Here is a 19666-nt window from a genome sequence, read left to right on the forward strand (position 1 = left end):
GCTCAGTCTCTGTTGTCTCCCAGTCTCAGTGATTAATCAGGGGGCAAAGGGCGGGGGAGCCCGGGACCACCCTCTACTCCGGGATCCAGCCCAGGGATCCTAATAGTATCCACTGTGGTAGCTGACCTTTTAGAAACATGACATGTACAATTCCCTGGGCTACTTCCCCCACAGCAGCCCTCAGTTCCTGAAGCTCCACTTCTCCCTTACCTCAGGGCCTCGTTCCCTGTGCCTGATATGGTGCGTACTGCTCAGTCTCTCCAACAGCGCAACTTCCTCCCACAGCTCCTGACATGCACACCCACCTGACCAACTGGGAGGCTTTTAACTAGTTTCAGCCAGCCCCTGATTGGCTTCAGGTGTCCCAATCAACCTAGCATTCTCCCTGCCTTCTGGAAAGTTCTTAATTGGCCCCAGGTGTCTTAACTGACCTGGAGCTGCCATTTCACTTATCCTGGTACCAGAGATTTGTTTATCCTGGAGCTAATATATCTATCTCCCACTATTTTTCTATAGCCATCTGGCCTTGCCCCGTCACACTACACATTAAAAAAAAGTCAGTAGGAATCCTGAGTGGGTATCAGGTTGGGAGATCTAACTGTTGCTGCTACCACCACACTTTATAATTATTATTTTATTACACTTTTTGTTCATTTGCAATCCAGAAGCACAATGTGTGTGAAGTGCATATATCAGACTCAGTATTCTTCTGGTTATTACTTTACATTTAACAACAGTGAGATGACTGAGAACCAGGTTAGGAGGTCTATCTAACTCTCTTCCTGATGGTGCTTCCATCCCTCTTCTCTTGATGGAGTATGTTTTTTATCATTCATTGGGTGCACTCCAACATCATCTCCTTCTGGGTGCTCTTAAGGTGTGCCCACATTGCCACAGTCCCTTAACTGATAGTGCAAGCCACCTCATTCCCACATTGTTTTTATTTAACATCACTTCTCAAGCTCTGGTTCTCATTCACAGGAAAGCATCTCCAAATGCTGGACCCTCTGTCCCCTTTTTCATCCCCATTAGTTATCATTGCAGCCCCCTCTCCTGTTCATTCTTCTTTTTCCCTTACATAACCAAAAAGAATGTGTGTGGGGTATCTAAACAATAAGGCTCTCTCACTCTCTGTTCCATCCACGCACTCTGCGCATCTAACAACTCAGAAAAGAAAATAACCAAAGATGGTTACTTTCCCACTTCTCCTCAGAATTTCATGAGCACGACTTACACATGAAAGGGGGTTTTTTTCATTCTTCAATGTTTTACAATGAAAAATATGTATAGCTAAAAAATGTTGACTGGCAAAATTTTGAAAAACAAAATGTTGGGGTCAGGGAATTTTCTGAAATGCAAGAGTTTGAACTGAGCTCTCAACACAGTGGTCTGGCTAATGCACCAATTGACTACATCACTTAATTCTCAGCCTTTACTTCCATCTAATATCTTTGTCCACCTGTCCCAGGGTACTGATGGTGCAGGGTGTTGAATTCTCTCAACTCTGAATGATTGCAATGGAAGTTGAGGGTACTCAGCACCTTGCAGGAGCCAACCCTTAGTTAGTAATCCTGTTCCATTCTGACAAGAAGATTTTACCTTAACGCCCCTCTGTATTAATTTTAAACCAAATAGATTTAACAGCACCGAACCTAATTCCAACAACATTCCCCGTGGGAGTGATATTAACCAAATTCCAACATGAAAAAGGAGAAAAACGTTCTATTGTGAAAGGTCACCAGGACAGGAGGAAAAACAAATGACATAATTAAAATAGGAAGGTATAGAAAGCCCAGATAGGAGGTTTAAATTGAGAAAGCTCATACAATACTGTCCACAACGATGTCTCTGGTAAGGTGATAAGATTTTGAGTTGGAAATATGCAAATAAATGGAGATTACCTTCTCAAATAACAGAAGTTCAAGTAAAATGAACAAAGACTATTCAAAGCAAAGAATACTTGAACTGCTATATTTTATCTAGAACATTTTAGGAGAACTAAAAATGCCATCCCTGTCAGCTCGTAGCACAGTTGTAATTTCCTTCAACATGAAGTCCCCAACTTCAAATCTTTATATTTATTACAGCTAGGTAGGCTATCCCCAACTCCAAAAGGAGTTATCATGGGGATATGCACAGAACTGAGAGTCTGGGTTCCAGACTGGGTTCCAGTCATGACTCTGCCATTGACTCTGCATGCATCAATTGTCCTATCTTTGAAATAGGGATAAAAATAAATTACCCAGCATAAAGGGTGCTTAGTTAACAATTGTAAAGTGTTTTGAGGTTCTCAGATGAAATGTGCTGCTGGCCAAAATTATTGAAAGATGAGTTGTCTCTGAAACCAGGCACACAGTGTCTCAAGTTGTACATCCAAAAGCTGAGTCAACCACAAAAAACAAACAAACAAACCCCTTCCACACACAACAACACACACTTCTAAAAACTTTTCTGCATACATGGGGGAAGTATTATTATGAATGTTACTCACAAATCAAATGGTGTTTAAATCAGTATCTAAACTTCAGATCTTACTAACCATACTATAGGGAAATTTGCAACTAAAGAAAGAAACAGATTAGATGGGAGGGGTTACAGGCCTGGGGCCACAGGTTTTGCCCTTTGTGGCTTCTCACATCCCAGACTTGGAAAGTATGAGCTGTGATACTGAGAAAGGTAAGAAGCCAACAGAGCCCACAGTAAAAAATGAGTTTGCATCATCTGTCATTAAAACTTCTTGCCAACAGGGTCATTCCCTATTAAATTACCACTTGTCAATGTTTAAAATACTGATTGATAAATGACTGTGCCAAAACTGATAACATGACAGCTTTTATTTTCTAATATTCTTGGTTACTACATTCTGCTACTTCAGTATACAGATAGAGTACATATTTTTTTCAAGTACTTTAGTGAAAGACAATTTAATCTAATAAAAAACTAACAGGTAGTGTATAATGATTGGTCCTGATATACATTACATGCTAGCCCTCTTGCCAAAATAAACCTACTAGTGATGTAGTGATATGGATAGATCCAAGTTTCACATTTCATCAAATGCTAGTAATCTGTTTTATCAATATAAACTGCATTTTAATGAAAAATTCTTTTCTTCAGTACACTTCACTTTTAATGCCCTAGAGTATAATAATTCGTTCATGCTGTAGAACAAGAATATTTTACAAGACCTTAACTCTCTAGAGAAATTTCTCTGTAAATACAACATGCAGGTTTTATGGGAATGTGTTGTATGCAACATGAGTAGTACCCAACATAATAAAAAACTAGGTTGTACAAGGAATTCAGCTTAAGTATCCTTCTGAGCTATTGTAAGATTAAATGATTACTATGATATCATTTAACTGAAAAATTCTGCAATAGGTAAAAAAAAGTCAACAAAACCATTTTTTTCCCTCTGAACAGCTAAAAAGAAATTAGTTTTAAACAGTTTTGCAACACAAATAAGTTTCAATGGACAGTTGAGACTACTAAGCCAGATCTCCATTGTGGGGGAGCTGTTAGTACTGTACTCACTGCCACAGGATTCTGGCTGTGAAGCTGATATATCTGGCCCCAGGGGGGTCAGTCTAGTGCAAAAGTAATCCTCTGGAGATGTAGAACTGGGGTAGAAGCTAGTGCACCATCTTCCATCCCTGTAGTTAGCACAAGAGGAATGACTAAAAGAAAGGGGGAATGACTGCAACATGCCTAAAATGTGCCAGTTCCCAGCTGTATTTCTGACCCCTTACTCTTAACAGTCAGCATAAAACAGAGTGGCCCAATGCCATTTTAACTTGCACCAGGTGACCAACCCTTCACACAATGGCCGGAGGACTGCAAGAGTGCACAGTTGAGCTTTATGCCCATTTCCATCTCCCTCACAACCTGTGCCGTGTGTATTTCCAGGATCTTTATTGCATAATAGCCTGATTTTTTTAACACAGTAGAAGTAAACTTTAAATGTCAAGATTTACTTGCACAGGGGGTGAGGATGGAGGTAAAGTCAGGGTGCCAGTTGTGACTGCCTTGGCCCTAGCTGCAGCCCCAATATAAGAGAGAAGCTGTTAGGCTGCTCCATATCTTATGTCAACTTACTACACACTCTAGTTGCAACGGGTTCCATACCCAGCTCTTGTGAAAGTCTAATCACTTGTGGATATGAGTATTCTCCTGTTTGTTGACAGTTTTATTTTTTTCAGCACATCAAATTTAAAGTGCATATAGTACCAGATACTACCAAGTTGACTTAAAAAAAATCTCGTTTTCTCTTACTATAATCTTAATCCTCTGTCTTCTTTTTTTATCTGTTATCCCATCTGTCCTTTGTCTAACTTGTATTGTAATCTCTTTAGAACACACATATAACTTAAAACATGTTTGCAAAACACTATCTATAGCTCTATAGCTATAATTATAGCTCTTCTAGGACTCCAAAAAATTTATAAATGATAATGAAGATTTACTACAGCTATGGCAGCATTAATAGTAACTGACATTTATATAGCACATTTCATCTAAATTAACACCAAACTGTCTCCCATTCAAGAACTGACCTAGTCTGACCCTGCTTTGCTTGTGAGCTGAAGGTGGTATGGGTGCAGTTGGACCAGTAGAAATCAAAATGTTGAAAGCAGTACAAAGTATCAGCAAAGAACCTACATAACTGTTCCAGTTATGTTTACTTGCATTTGAATGTCCATGGACAAAAAGATAATGTTATTGAAAAGGCAATTTTTGTTTTTGTGTCCCCTTCCTCATTTTCAAAAATGAAAAAAATAGCAAAACCACAAATTTAATACTACATATTATGTTACAATACAATTAAGAGTCTGAGTTAAACAAAAAAGACATTATAAGGTAATTCTAAATCGCATTGGATTTAACTCACTGTGTTGTACAGAAGTATGGCAGCACATATGGCCTGTAAAATCACCTACTGTTCCGCATCCCTTGTAATACCTATGCACAATGGAGTGACAGTCTTAACTCAGAATTTTGTTTGCTTTTTAAATTTAAAATTATTGTAAGACAGTTATTTTTACATATATACTGTATCAGACTGTAAAACTATACCAATTAAAAAGTAAGTGATACAGTAGTATTATATCAGGGCTGGTTCTGACACTACAGAGCACAACATGAAAGCCAATCTACATGTACGTGGTTAGAAATAGCTGAAGATAGCCACTGGGAAAAGGATGGGGTCAGTCAATTTCCTGTTCCAGACTCCCAAACAGTGACTCTTTCCTCCTCTTCCCAGTGTTTGAAAAGAACTACTGTCTAATCACTTCCCTAGGGAAAACTGACAGAGCTATTTTTAGCTCAGGAAGAGGGAGCAGATCTGTGATCACAGGACCTCATCTGTTCTGTCTTCATTCCCTTTTCCTGGGACCACAGCACTGATAACAGACAGAAGAGATCTCTGTGCAGTAAGTCAGAGTATGCATCTCTCTAACAGTTTTTGAGTCCCCAAGCTTAGGGAAGGAGAGACAGGGATTTACTCCAAGAGGAAGATAAGTGAGGGAAACTGTCCCTCCTCCTCCCCCTTAGGAGTAGAGGACAGAAAGGGTTTAAGTAATCCAGAGAGGATAGGACTTCAGGGAGACTGGAGAGGGGCACAGAGGAGAGAGACTGGTATACTGAGGATAAAGGAAGGAAACCACCTCCACTTCATATGTTCTGGCTAGAAAAGACATAAGACGGTTACTAACCTTTGGAACTGTTGTTCTTCGAGATGTGTTGCTCATATCCATTCCAATTAGGTGTCTGCATGCCACGTGCACGATTGTCGGAAGATTTTTACCCCAGAAACACTCGGTGGGTTGGCTGAGGTGCCCCCTGGAGTGGTGCCTTCATGGCGCTGGATATACGCCCCAGTGCCCCCTCCGTTCCTTCTTGCCGGCTACTCCGACAGAGGGGAAGGAGGGCGGGTTTGGAATGGATATGAGCAACACATCTCGAAGAACAACAGTTACAAAGGTGAGTAACCGTCTTTTCTTCTTCGAGTGCTTGCTCATATCGATTCCAATTAGGTGACTCCCAAGTCTTACCTAGGTGGTGGGGTCGGAGTGAGATGTCATGGAGTGAAGGACTGCTGAACCAAATGCAGCATCACCCCTGGACTGCTGAATTATCGCATAGTGGACAGCAAAGGTATGCACCGATGACCAGGTCGCTGCCCTATATATCTCCTGTATGGGTACGTGTGCCAGGAAAGCAGATGATGACGCCTGAGCCCACGTGGAGTGGGCGGTAAGGTGCGTAGTTGGGACACCAGCCAAGTCATAGCATGCACGGATGTATGATGTGATCCAGGACAAGATGCGCTGGGAGACCAGAAGGCCCTTCATCCGGCCTGCCACAGCAACAAATAGCTGTGACGTTTTCCTGAAAGGTTTCGTTCGCTCGATGTAGAAGGCGAGGGCCCTGCGAATGTCCAAGGAGTGCAGCTGTTGTTCCCATCGAGAGGCATGCGACTTCGAGTAGAAGATGGGGAGGAAGATGTCTTGGTTGAGATGGAAGGCAGACGCCACTTTAGGGAGGAAGGCCGGGTGGGGTCGCAGCCGTATCTTGTCCTTATGGAACACCGTATACGGCGGTTCCGAAGTGAGTGCCCTGAGCTCAGACACATGCCTCGCCGAAGTGATAGCTACGAGGAAGGCTGTCTTCCAGGAAAGGTACAGGAGCGAGCAGGTGGCCATCGGACCAGGTTAAGATCCCATGTAGGGACTGGTTGTCGAATTCGTGGGAACAGGCGCTCCAACCCCTTGAGAAATCTGCTGACCATGGGATTGGAGAAGACTGAATGCCCGTTTTTGCCCAGGTGGAAAGCCGAAATAGCTGCCAGGTGCACTCTGATGGATGATATTGCCAAGCCCTGCTGTTTTAAGGACAGGAGATAGTCCAAGATGATAGGTACTGATGTCTGTAGCAGGGCCGTATGACTCTGAGCGCACCAGCAGGAAAAATGCTTCCACTTGGCTAAGCACGTGGACATGGTAGAGGGCTTCCTGCTACCCAAAAGGATCTGCTGTACCAAGCGAGAGCAGCACAGCTCAGATTGAGTTAGCCATGCAGCATCCATGCTGTGAGGTGGAGAGATTGCAGGTCAGGATGACAGAGTCATCCATGGTCCTGAGTGATCAGGTCTGGCCACAGCGGGAGTGGAATTGGGGTGTCCACTGACAGCTCGAGGAGAGTGGTATACCAGTGCTGCCTGGGCCACACTGGGGCAACCAAAATCAGACGGGCTTTGTCCCTGCGCAGCTTGAGCAGGACCCTGTGGACTAGCGGGAATGGAGGGAAGGTGTAGCACAGGTCATCCTTCCACTGTATGAGGAAGGCATCTGACAGGGAACCCGGAGAGCGTCCTTGTAGAGAGCAGAACACTTGGCATTTCCGATTCTTGCAAGAGGTGAATAGGTCTATCAGGGAAAGCCCCACTTCAGGAAGACAGAGTGGATGACGTCCGGGCGAACTGACCACTCGTGAGTCTGAAATGATCTGCTGAGGTGGTCCGCTAAGGTGTTCTGGACTCCAGGGAGAAACGACGCCACCAGATGGATCGAGTGGGCTATACAGAATTCCCACAGAAGAGTGGCCTCCTGACAGAGGGGGGATGACCGGGCTCCCCTTGCTTGTTGATATAAAACATGGCTATTGTGTTGTCTGTGAGGACTGCAACACAAAGGCCTTGAATGCGCTCTCGGAATGCCTGACACGCCAGGCGCACAGCATTGAGTTCCCATAGGTTGATGTGCAGGGATAACTCTCCCGCCGACCATAGCCCCTGTGTACGGAGGATCCCGAGGTGGGCTCCCCATCCCAGGGATGACACATCCGTGACTAAAGGTAGAGGAGGCCTGGGATCACTTTAAATCAAAGCTGCAGAAGCTATCGGAAGCCTACATCCCAAGAAAGGGGAAAAAATTCATAGACAGGAGTTGTAGACCAAGCTGGATGAGCAAGCATCTCAGAGAGGTGATTAAGAAAAAGCAGAAAGCATACAGGGAGTGGAAGATGGGAGGGATCAGCAAGGAAAGCTACCTTATTGAGGTCAGAACATGTAGGGATAAAGTGAGAAAGGCTAAAAGTCAAGTAGAGTTGGACATTGCAAAGGGAATTAAAACCAATAGTAAAAGGTTCTATAGCCATATAAATAAGAAGAAAACAAAGAAAGAAGAAGTGGGACCACTAAACACTGAGGATGGAGTGGAGGTCAAGGATAATTTAGGCATGGCCCAATGTCTAAACAAATACTTTGCCTCAGTCTTTAATAAGGCTAAAGAGGATCTTAGGGATAATGGTAGCATGACAAATGGGAATGAGGATATGGAGGTAGATATTACCATATCAGAGGTAGAAGTGAAACTCAAACAGCTTAATGGGACTAAATCGGGGGTCCCAGATAATCTTCATCCAAGAATATTAAAGGAATTGGCACCCGAAATTGCAAGCCCATTAGCGAGAATTTTTAATGAATCTGCAGAAGTGCTCGGGCTAGGCCTGAGTCTAAGACTGCTCCTATGAATTCTACCCTCTGGATTGGTACCAGAGTAGATTTCGCAACATTGAGCAGGAGGCCCAGTTGATTGAACATGTTCATGGTGAGCTGGACATGAGACTGCATCTGATCCCTGGAGCGACCCCAAATAAGCCAGTCGTCGAGGTATAGGAACACTTGGATCTGTTGTCGACGAAGGGAGGCAGCCACAACAGCCATGCACTTGGTAAAACACTCTGGGGGCCACAGATAGGCCAAAAGGAAGGACGGTGAATTGAAAGTGCTGTTGATTGACCACAAAGCGAAGGAAGCGTCTGTGCGCTGGGTAGATCGCAATGTGGAAGTACATGTCCTTCATGTCGAGGGCGGCATACCAGTCTCCAGGATCTAAGGAAGGAATAATGGTCCCTAGAGAGACCATGCGGAACTTCAACTTTACCATAAATTTGTTGAGTCCACATAGGTGCAGGATGGGCAGAAGCCCGCCCTCGGCCTTGGGGATTAGGACGTAGCGGGAGTAAAAATCCCTGCCTCTTGACTCTCTTGGAATCTCCTCTATCGCCCCCACAGCTAGGAGTGATTGGACCTTCTGTAGAAGGAGGTTCTCGTGAGAAGAGTCTCTGAAGAGGGACCGGGTAGGAGGGTGGGGGGGGAAAGAAAATTGAAGGGAGTAACCCCTTTCCACTATGCAAGGACCCAATGGTCTGATGTTATGTGAGACCACGCACAGAGGAAATAGGAGAAACGATCTTGGAAAGGCAGGGAAGGATCCTGAATGGAGACTGGTGCTCCGTTCTCGGGCGCACCTTCAAAAGTTCTGCTTAGGCCCAGCCGATGGCTTGGGAGGGCCCTGGCCTTGGCTGGCTTGGTGGCCAGTTTGTCTTCTTCTACCACCTCGGCCGTGTCTTCTAAAGAAGTCCTGTCTTGGCCAACGGGGAGGGTAGGATCTCTGAGGCTGCGGTCTGAAGGGCCTTCTCTGCGTTACTGGGGTATGCGTTCCCAGAGAGCACATAATAGTTCTCGAGTCCTTCAGACTCTACAGCCTTGAGTCTGTTTTGTCTGAGAATAGGTCCTGGCCATCAAAGGGTAGGTCCTGGAGGGTCTGCTGCAACTCTGGTGGTAAGCAGAGACCTGCAGTCATGAGATGCGGTGCATGGCTATGCCTGAGGCCAGGGTCCTAGCCGCCGAGTCCACCACGTCCAGAGAGGCTTGTAGGGAGGTTCTGGCCACCTTCTTGTCCTCCTTGACTAGAGCCCCAATTTCCTCTCTGGACTCCTGTGGAACAAACTCTTTGAATTTCTCCATAGAGTGCCACGAATTATAATCGTATCTACTCAGGACTGCCTGCTGATTGGCCACCCTGAACTGCAAGCCTCCAGCAGAGTACACCTTGCACCCAAACAAGTCGAGGCGCCTAGCGTCCTTTGATTTGGGCACTGGGGCCTGCTGACCATGCTGTTCCTTCTCGTTGACCGAAGCCACAACAAGGGAACACGGTTGGGGGTGTGTGTAGAGGTACTCATACTCCTTTGAGGGGACAAAGTACTTCCTTTCCACCCCCTTGGTCGTAGGTGGAATAGAGGCTGGCGATTGCCAGATTGTCTAGGCATTGGCCTGTATAATCCATATGACTGGGAGGGCCACCCTGGATGGTGCCTCCATGGACAGAATGTTGACCACCGGGTCCTCTACCTCCACCATCTCCTCTACCTGGAGGTTCATATTGTGCGCCACCCTGTGGAGCAACTCCTGGAGGGCACGGAGGTCCATAGGAGGAGGGACCAAAACCGTAGTCTCTTCCTCTGCCTCATCAGGCGAGGACGAGGAAGATACCCCTGGGACTAAGGGAAACTGGATGGGGTCCTCATGTGGAGGAACTTGTTGCCCAAGGTCCACCACGCTAGGGGCGTGGGCCTGTGTTGGCACTGGAGCAGTCCCCTCAGAACCCCCGGGGGAGGGCAGGGGCAGGGAGACACAGTGGCCTCCGGTACTCGGGGCCCTGAAGGGGTGGAACGGAAAGCCCCTGAAGGAACCCTTTAGGCCTGATGGTATGTGCAGGGGTTCAAAAAAGACCACTGTGGAGGTCCTTGGCCCAGGTCCTTGCCTTCATTCAGCCACTGTCCTGCACCGTCCTCGCTCTGGTCCTGGGCGTGGTGGCCACCTTGTGAGCATGACGACATGGAGGCGGAGCGAGACAGACAAGGCGGTGCCGAATGTGTTGGTGCAGAGTCCCCTTGTGCTGTACGGTGCCGGGGACCAGTGGCGAGATGTAGAACAGTCCCAAGATATGGATCAGTGCCTGCAGTTGTATCGGTACCGGTAGCCTGATCTGGATCTCGACGGTGACCTTCGACGAGACCGGCACCGGAATCGGCTCTGGATCGAGTGCTGCTCTGACCGGTACCAGGAGCGGTGCCGAAAGTCCAATCGGTATTGGCCGTACTGCAATTTGGATCTTCGCGAGCCGGAGCGGCGTCGCGAGTACTACCAGCACTGAGAACGGGATCGGTGCCGGGACTGTGAGCGATGCCATGAAAGGTGCCGGGACCAAGATCGGGACTGGGACCGGTGCTGCCCTGCTTCACTCGGCGACGGCAGTCGTATCAGGGACGGTTTTCCCTTCGACGGCACCGCCCGCACCGGCGGTGCCGCTGGCTGCAGGGGAGTCGGCTCTGTGAGCGCGATCAAGTCCCGCGCTGTAGAGAAGGTCTCCAGCGTGGAGGGCAGCCTTAGCTCGACTGCGGTGTGTACTGGGGAGCTAACATGCACCGGACTCGATGGCCCTTGCGGCGCTGGAGTCGACGGTGCAGGAGCTGTTACTTGTCCTGTGCGCTCCAGCAATGGACGCGGCTCTGGCTGAGTGCGGGAAGTGTCGGTGGCTGTCGAACCGACAAAGAAGAAGCAGTCGGCGGCTGCTTCTTCTTCTGGCCCGGAGACAGGGACCGGTGCTGCAGTTGTGGAGGTGCCAGGGGGCCTGACGCCGGGAGTCTTTAGCAGAGTCCAAATGCGGTGCCGGACCAGTCGGTGCCGCAGGGACACTCCGCACCAAAGACGATGCCGAGTGCCAGTGCGCGGAGGAAGGGACCGGGCTAAGTGCCGCCTCCATAAAGAGCTACTTGAGTCTAAAGTCCAGCTCCTTTTTGGTGCTCAGCTTGAAGGCTTTGCAAATGCAGCACTTGTCCACTTGGTGGGATTCCCCCAGACACCTTAGGCAAGAGTCGTGGCGGTCTCCTGTTGGCATCGGCTTCAGGCAAGCCGAGCAGGGTTTGAAGCCCGGAGACCCCGGCATGGGCCCTGGTACCGGGATGGGGGAGAAGACCCCACTCCACCCTACTAAGTACACTAATCTAACTACACTAACTATTAACAACTACTAACAACTATAAACAACTATTCATAACTAATTACAACTATTAACAGGTACTAAGAGAGAAAGCTAGGGAGAGTGGAGATCAGCTACGCTGCACTCCACAGTTCCAACAACCATCACGGGCGGTAAGAAGGAACTGAGGGGGCGCTGGGTCGGCTGGGGCATATATCCAGCGCCATGAAGGCGCCACTCTAGGGGGCGCCTCAGCCAACCCACCGAGTGTTGCTGGGGTAAAAATCTTCTGACGATTGTGCACGCAGCGCCCACACACCTAATTGGAATTGATATGAGCAAGCACTCGAAGAAGAACCTGTGGCTTTGTATATCTTACTTTGCAGAGTCCTGTCAAACCTAAGTTCATCCCTGATCCTATCAATAATGAAGAAAGATGAGCACTTATACCAAATATCTTTAAAAAAATTCAAATAACTGTTAAAGATGCTGTGCTTGTTGATAAAGCAATTCTTAAATGCAGAATAAGGTAATTTAAAACTTATTTTAAACATATATTTTGCATATATAAAATGGAGTATTTCACACCATTCAACTTTTGTTTCTGTATCAATCAAAGTATTTTCTGTTACATTTTCTGCTGCATCAGAAAGCATCAGTCATTCTTGACTATACCTTCATTTCATGTCTAAATATGTCTATTTGGAGTAGTAGTTTCTCTCTTTTAGGGTGTGCATGCACCTTTGGTTAATAACCATATAAAAACATAATGGGATTTGCTCAAGTAAAATTTTATATTCTGCAATCACATGGCCCTGTTTGAGGGTCAAATATGGTATACTAATGTATTTTTATTTTGTCCTATAATCACAATATTAACTTAAAATAAAGACTCTTTTTTACATATCACAATCATATTGCTAACAAGACTTTTTTTTTGTTTGTTTTCAGAACATCTCTGCCACATAACCAAATAAAAATTGCATCTCTCTCTCTCCCTCACTCACACTCACACACACACACACACGTTGAAGTAAGGAATAAAATCACCTTGGTAATTTTGCCATCAGAATTTCTAAATATTTTTCCAACATCTTGGCAATATTATGCATTTTAAAAAGACTGCAGGCATTCAAATGATTGTCAGTCATGCAAATAATCACTTACTTACACTATATGAGTTTGGTCTGGATAAAGCAAATTACCATTTGAAAATAACACAAAAAACACTCTGGGCTAAGAGCTTGCTTTATGAATCTTAGCTTGGCCACAATATTTCTTAACCTTTTTCTCTTCAATCTCCATTCATCTAGATTTCACTGTAATAATACAGTCTAAATTAATAAACTGTATTCAGTTGCCATGGGTGCATTCAACATTATTTAAAACATAAATGTCTTGTAAAGAAATGGCAAATACTGGATGCAGATAAAGCCCCAAAACCCAAGAACTTTATTCAAAGTTATGGGAAAGTTTTTTTTAATGCTCCTGTCTTTTATGATGATATTGGTTTTTGTCCAGACTGCATATTTATAACTCATTTCTAAATACAGTATTTAAATGAAAATTAAAATATATATCAGCAGGTCCTATTCATATAAAAATGGAATGGATTTTTAAAAATGTGTTTTTCTAATAAGCATGTCAACAAACCACGAATTGTGTGCGCATAAAGTTATGTGCACATGCATAATAATATTTACAGACATTACTGAAATTCTGGCCTTTAGGTTAAATTTCAAATGTAACATCTGTAATATAAGAAAGCTGTCATTCCTTAGAAAGACAAAACTTAATAAAAATTAAAATTATTAATTAAAAATAATGTACATTAAAATTTAATGTAATCTGTGACAATATATTTATCATGCCTGCATACCCAAGGTCAGGCACTCATAGTGGGATTTTAAAAAGTACTTGAAGGATTTAGGAACAGGAATCCCACTGAAAGTGCCCTAATTTTCAAAGTTGCTAAGCACCCACAGCTCTCACTGGCACTCCAGAAAATCAGGCCACAGGGACGTAAATGCCTAAATTTGGGTTCAAAGGCTTAACTTTAGGCATCCATGTTTACAGATCTTGGTGTAGTGCTTTAGATTCCTGCTATCCTTTCTAAGTCTTAAAACAAATCTATACATGTCAACAAAATTTGCTAACCTAGTCTTAGTGTTAAATGACTCTTCCTTAGAGAAACCTTCCACAAATAGACAAATCCTTTGAAATTATTTGTAATGTGATAGCTGGTCCATGTTGAAGGTTTAAGGTGTGAATATTTAAACAGAATGAAACTTGAAATAAAATCAAACCCCAGACTCCTGCAGAGCCATTTAAGTTTCATTACACTGTTTCCCATCCTTATCAGCAAAAATGCAGAACCCCCTTCATGTTATTTTTAGGAACATAGTACAGTTTTGCAAACTGATTATCTCTAGTTAGTGTAAGCCCCATTGAAGCAAAGCTCCTGTTGAGGAGGAGAGTTCCTTGTGATAGAAAAAAAACAAGTGTGTTAGGTTTAATCAGAAGTGAAAAGAATCTTCAGAATGTTCCCTTTGAGCCACATAACACAACCCTTTGCTAATTTCAAGATGGGTTCTGCAGTAAGGGTAATAAAAAATGTCCTTTGTACTAACTAAGGTAGAGTGAAGAGCTACTATAACTGCAGTTAACGCCAAAATTATGCAAGTTTGATCAACATTAAAGAAGTTATTTTCACCTACCTGTAAGCAATTGAACACAGAGGTAGGGGAAAAAATCTCACTACAGCATACCTAAGAAAACACTTATATAGGTCTGAATAAAGAGAGTAGATAGCTTTTCCAAATAAAACAACCTAATAAATTACCATTGGTGAATTATCTAGTCAAACAATGTCTTCTATCTTTGCCAAAAATAAGTAGTTCCTCCTTAACATCAAACTATTCTTCTGTGAGACGTACTGACTATTGACCTGCTTGGCAAATCTCCTATTGATTTCATTGGTGCAGTATCAGGTCCTAATGTGCGTACCATTAGGTTATTGAAATACTTTTGTAAATGAATGGATTTTGCAGCACAGTAACATATAACCAAATTCCCTAATTAACAATGCTTGAACTAATCAGTTAAAATTTAGCAGCAAGGGCTATCGGTTTAGAAAGATTTGAAACAAGTTATGACATAATATGGAGAATGGAGTCAAATGTACTGACCTGCTCACATCAGGAAACCTGACTGGAAAGTAAAGAACTTGGCACTTTGGTCTGATTATTTTTTCCAGATCCTTAGGCCTGTGGTCAGGAATCAGCTTCAGAAAATTTCCGATAGATGTAAGAAATGACTCCATATTAAAAGCAGAGTTGAACACCACAATATCAGCAACCAAACTGTAAAATATAGCTAGAATTAATACAATGTTCTTTAAGAAAAATCAGAATTACTTTAAAGCCAGGCTAATGTAAGATAAATATTGTGACACTAACTGGCAAAGCAAGAATTCCAAATTAAAGGTTGGGATTCCATCGTATCAGATGAATAAGAGAAAGTGTCAGCCTTAGTTGAAATTTCTTGGTTTCTGTCCATATGTTTCATCATTAAATGTTATTTAACAATTTTTATTAAAAAACATCTTTTAAAAATTGAATTATAAATGTTTATTATTATTATTATTATTTTGAAGAATCACAGCCATTCTGATCTTTTAAGAAAATTCTCTTTTATACGTGGGTCAATTTTTACTCATTAGATTGTAAGAATACTTTTGCTGCTATTAGCACTTATCATGAAAAAAATACATTAAATAAACTATAGTACAATCCCCCACAACCCCTTTTTGCCCCTGAATATTTCAGAGACATCTAAAACTTTCTAAAAAAGTTAAACTGGGAAAAAGGAGATAAAATTGCTCAGTGCACGTACCTACTGAGACACCTTTGGTTAACCAAGAATTTCAGTTAACCGGAACACAGATAAATAATTATAATTATATATTTTAAACCATGGACACATAGTCACCCTGAATCAAAATATTTGATATCGTGGAAATTTTTATAAAACAATAAACATATACAAAGTCATAACATCATAGATTAATCAATCAGTTATATATTTTTAAAAAATAATTAAGACGTAATTTTGGTACATTAGCAGAAGACAGGACATGATACAGAAAATATTTTGTCCCTCAATATTACCTCTTAAAAACAGTAGAACCAATATTTTTGCAATTTTGTTAAATTATATATGTGTGATTTCTCAGCTAAGGTTTTCAGTCTGGAGAAAAGGCAAAAGTATCAAACAATGAAAAATTGGGAATTTTATTCTGGAAGTGCTGACACAATCTTAACTATATTGGCACAAATGTAATATTATAACAAAGTTACAAATGTTTTATGGCTATTAGATTTTCTCAGTATGTCATATTGTAATACTGACCTATGGGCCATAAGATACATTGGGGACATGTATTCATAAGTCACTGGACTGGTGAAAAGTATATTTGAAGTGAAAACCTGTCATTCATCCTCACAACTCACACTGCTGTCTGGCCAAGAATGAAAATGGAAAATGCTCACAAAAGCAGTAGGACTCAGCAGGAAAAGCAAGGAAACATTTGAGAGAGAAATAATCCTTTTTAACTAGACCATGAGAGTTGAACTTTTTTTTAAAATCTCCCATTCCTCTCCACCTATGACTTTTTACCATTTGTTTTTCTCAAGTTAAAACAACTAGTGAGCCAGCCCACCTCTTTGAATAGACTTATAGTTGACATACAAAAGAAAAGCTTGATCTTTTACCCATTATATAATAAAGGCCTGCACATTTTGTATCTCTGCTTGCTTTTTACATTAGAAATACTAGGTTTGTCTACTCCATTTTTTGCTGAAGGTTATAAGTGTGACTGGCAAACTGGAGAGATCCTATCATCTCAAGAAACTGAAACCTGAGCAACTAAAAGGGAAGGAATATTAGTCATACTATTTAAACTTTGTCAACACCTATGTAACAAACTCCTGACAAACACTTGGGAGAAAAGCTCTCTTTCCTAAAGATTAACACCACAAAACAGACTTGAGAAAGCTCCCAGCCCAGTTATCTTGTCCCCCAGGAAGTCTTTGAACAAAAACAGAAGACAAGACTTAACGTTCCTGACATTTCTAAGGTAAAAAAAACCAACCTTAAAACATTAAAAACTTCAGGCCTTCTTTAATATCATATGGTGTGTGTGTGGGGGGGGGGGGGGGGGGACAACATTTTTTTTTCCTTTACAGGTGACTGCTAATAGGCAGAAACAATGTAGCTAAAATATAAACAAGATATATTCTCTTTTGCCATTAAAAATGTCCATTTGCAGAGCCAAAAAATGTTCAAAATATGTACATTATGCATTTACACTAATGTACAAAGGCAACTCTAGGCTAAACATGGAAGCAAGCTGTCACAAAAGGGTAAACACCTTTAAATCCCTCCTGGCCAGAGGAAAAACCCTTTCACCTGTAAAGGGTTAAGAAGCTAAGATAACCTCACTGGCACCTGACCAAAATGATCAATGAGGAGACAAGATACTTTCAAAGCTGGAGACGGGGGGGAAACAAAGAGTCCTCTCTGTCTGTGTGATGCTTTTGCTGGGACCAGAGCAGGAATGCAGGTCAGAACTCCTGTAAAGAGTTAGTAAGCAATCTAGTTAGATATGCGTTAGATTCTGTTTTGTTTAAATGGCTGATAAAATAAGTTGTGCTGAATGAGATGTATATTCCTGGTTTAGTGTCTTTTTGTAACTTAAGGTTTTGCCTAGAGGGATTCTCTATGTTTTGAATCTGATTACTGTTTAAGGTATTTCCCTTCCTGATTTTACAGAGGTGATTCTTTTACTTTTTCTTTAATTAAAATTCTTCTTTTAAGAACCTGATTGCTTTTTCATTGTACTTAAGATCCAAGGATTTGGGTCTGTGTTCACCTATGCAAATTGGTGAGGATTTTTATCAAGCCTTCCCCAGGAAAGGGGGTGTAGTGCTTGGGGGGATATTTTGGAGGGGAGACGTTTCCAAATGGGCACTTCCCCTAATATTTTTGTTAGACACTTTGGTGGTGGTAGCATAAGGTCCAGGGACAAAAGGTAAAAGTTTGTACCTTGGGGAAGTTTTAACCTAAGCTGGTAAGAATAAGCTTAAGGGGTCTTTCATTCAGTTCCCCACATCTGAACCCTAGAGTTCAGAGTGGGGAAGGAACCTTGACACAAGCATTCTTGGATGTCTCTTCCTAACTAAGAGAAAGGTCCTGTAATATAAAAACTCAGAAAATTACAGCATTTACAATACTAAAATAAGTTAAAATACATCTTTTTTAGATATTTCCTTTCTCAGCTTCACCACCCAACACCATATATTTATATCAATAAATTTCAAAATGGCTGCTACTATTTTCAAAATACATTCCAAGTACAAAGAAAAGGAGTACTTGTGGTACCTTAGAGACTAACAAATTCATGTGAGCATAAGCTTTTGTGAGCTACAGCTCACTTCATCGGATGCATTCCAAGTACATACAGCCATTTCACTACATTTTCACAGCATTGCTACTTAATAACTGAAGCATCTTGCAAATGCAATGACAGAAACAGATCTAGAAAATGCTCTCTATATATAAAGATTATCATTTGAGAAATCTGAATATCAACTGGCTCATTTTACAAGGATGCAAATATTTTATATGTATTTAAAAATATTCAATCCATGCTTCTAATATGTCTTCTAATAACAAATAGGTGAGATAGATCAACCAAATGAATTTATTTCAATTCAAACCAATTCAGCTTTACAATTCACTTCTGTTTGTAGAGTGTCTAATCACAAAGCTTTTCAGTGTGCTGTTATTAACTTCTTTCATTAACTTAGATTCAGGAAATACATTTGTTTTAAGTAACAATAAAGGACAACAGCCTTTAAAATGTCTGGATATTTTAGCACTGCACAATTTCTGAATACCAAAAGAAAGAAATGTAAGGATTTATCTGATATGTTTACTGCTCTCACTCCTTTAAAACAAACAAACAAAACTGCAGCATTATGTTTTAATTTTTGTTTATTCCCCGGAAAAGCCCTATTTTAATTCAGTTGGATGCATTAAAATCTATAGCTCAGTAAGAGCTGATTAACTGCCTCTCTGCTAAGTGTACTTGAGGTACAGCATCTTGTTTGCGATGAATGGGTATGAATTGAAAATTAGCAAAATTTACAGGTGTAGAGTGGTAGTCCTTTAGCACACAGGTAGACTTGAACAATAGCTCGAGATGAGGCTACATGTGAAGTACTTTATTACTTGTTTCTGCCAAAGCACTTGACTTAGCACCTCCTTTGGATTGTATATATTTGTATCTCAGTTTGTAACAGTGTTGTTGTTTAAGTAGCACAGGACTCTCCAGGTTTAAAAATGCTTAAAAGATGCCATTAAATAACACATAATGGTATAAGAAACACCTACCATGAAAGAATCTGGTTGTATCCATATTGGAAATCTCTTTCCTGGCACTTCTGTACAGGATATGCCAACTGGTTCTCGTGGAAGTAAAGGACCTTTTTCAATTTGCCAAGGTCAGGCCGAAGGGCAATAAGTTCAGTCAGGTTAAGCACTGAGCTTGCAAAGAGGATCCTAAGAAACAAGGAAAGTAGTGTTTACTGTCTATGAGCATGCTCAGAAGGGTCACCCTGTCCCTTCCTCTCTGCCTACCCCCCCCCCCCCCCCCCAGAAATACATAACCCCAATAGGGGCACATCAATAGCTAAGCCTTAATACCATGTAGCAGCATTCTAAGTTTTGATCTCTTAAAAAGCAGCTGCTAAGAACTCAGCTAGAAAAGCGTTGAATCA

At 42.3% G+C, this 19666-nt stretch overlaps 1 protein-coding gene across 11 annotated transcripts in view; it reads right to left on the bottom strand.

Annotated features, from left to right (window-relative positions):
- QTMAN (queuosine-tRNA mannosyltransferase) overlaps positions 1-19666 on the bottom strand; it is a 364313-nt gene that overhangs the window by 215142 nt on the left and 129505 nt on the right. For all 11 annotated transcript variants that reach the window (XR_012664354.1, XR_012664353.1, XM_048868636.2 and 8 more), the window contains 2 exons: positions 19281-19448; positions 15014-15187 (listed from right to left, as the gene is read on the bottom strand). Coding sequence is in view for 9 of the 11 variants with exons in the window: in XM_048868636.2 (XP_048724593.1) it covers positions 15014-15187; positions 19281-19448 (342 nt within the window). In the remaining 2 variants the exon portion in view is untranslated. The remainder of the gene's footprint in view (positions 1-15013; positions 15188-19280; positions 19449-19666) is intronic.

This window comes from Caretta caretta, chromosome 11, assembly GCF_965140235.1.
Source record: "Caretta caretta isolate rCarCar2 chromosome 11, rCarCar1.hap1, whole genome shotgun sequence".
Lineage (NCBI taxonomy): Eukaryota > Metazoa > Chordata > Testudines > Cheloniidae > Caretta > Caretta caretta.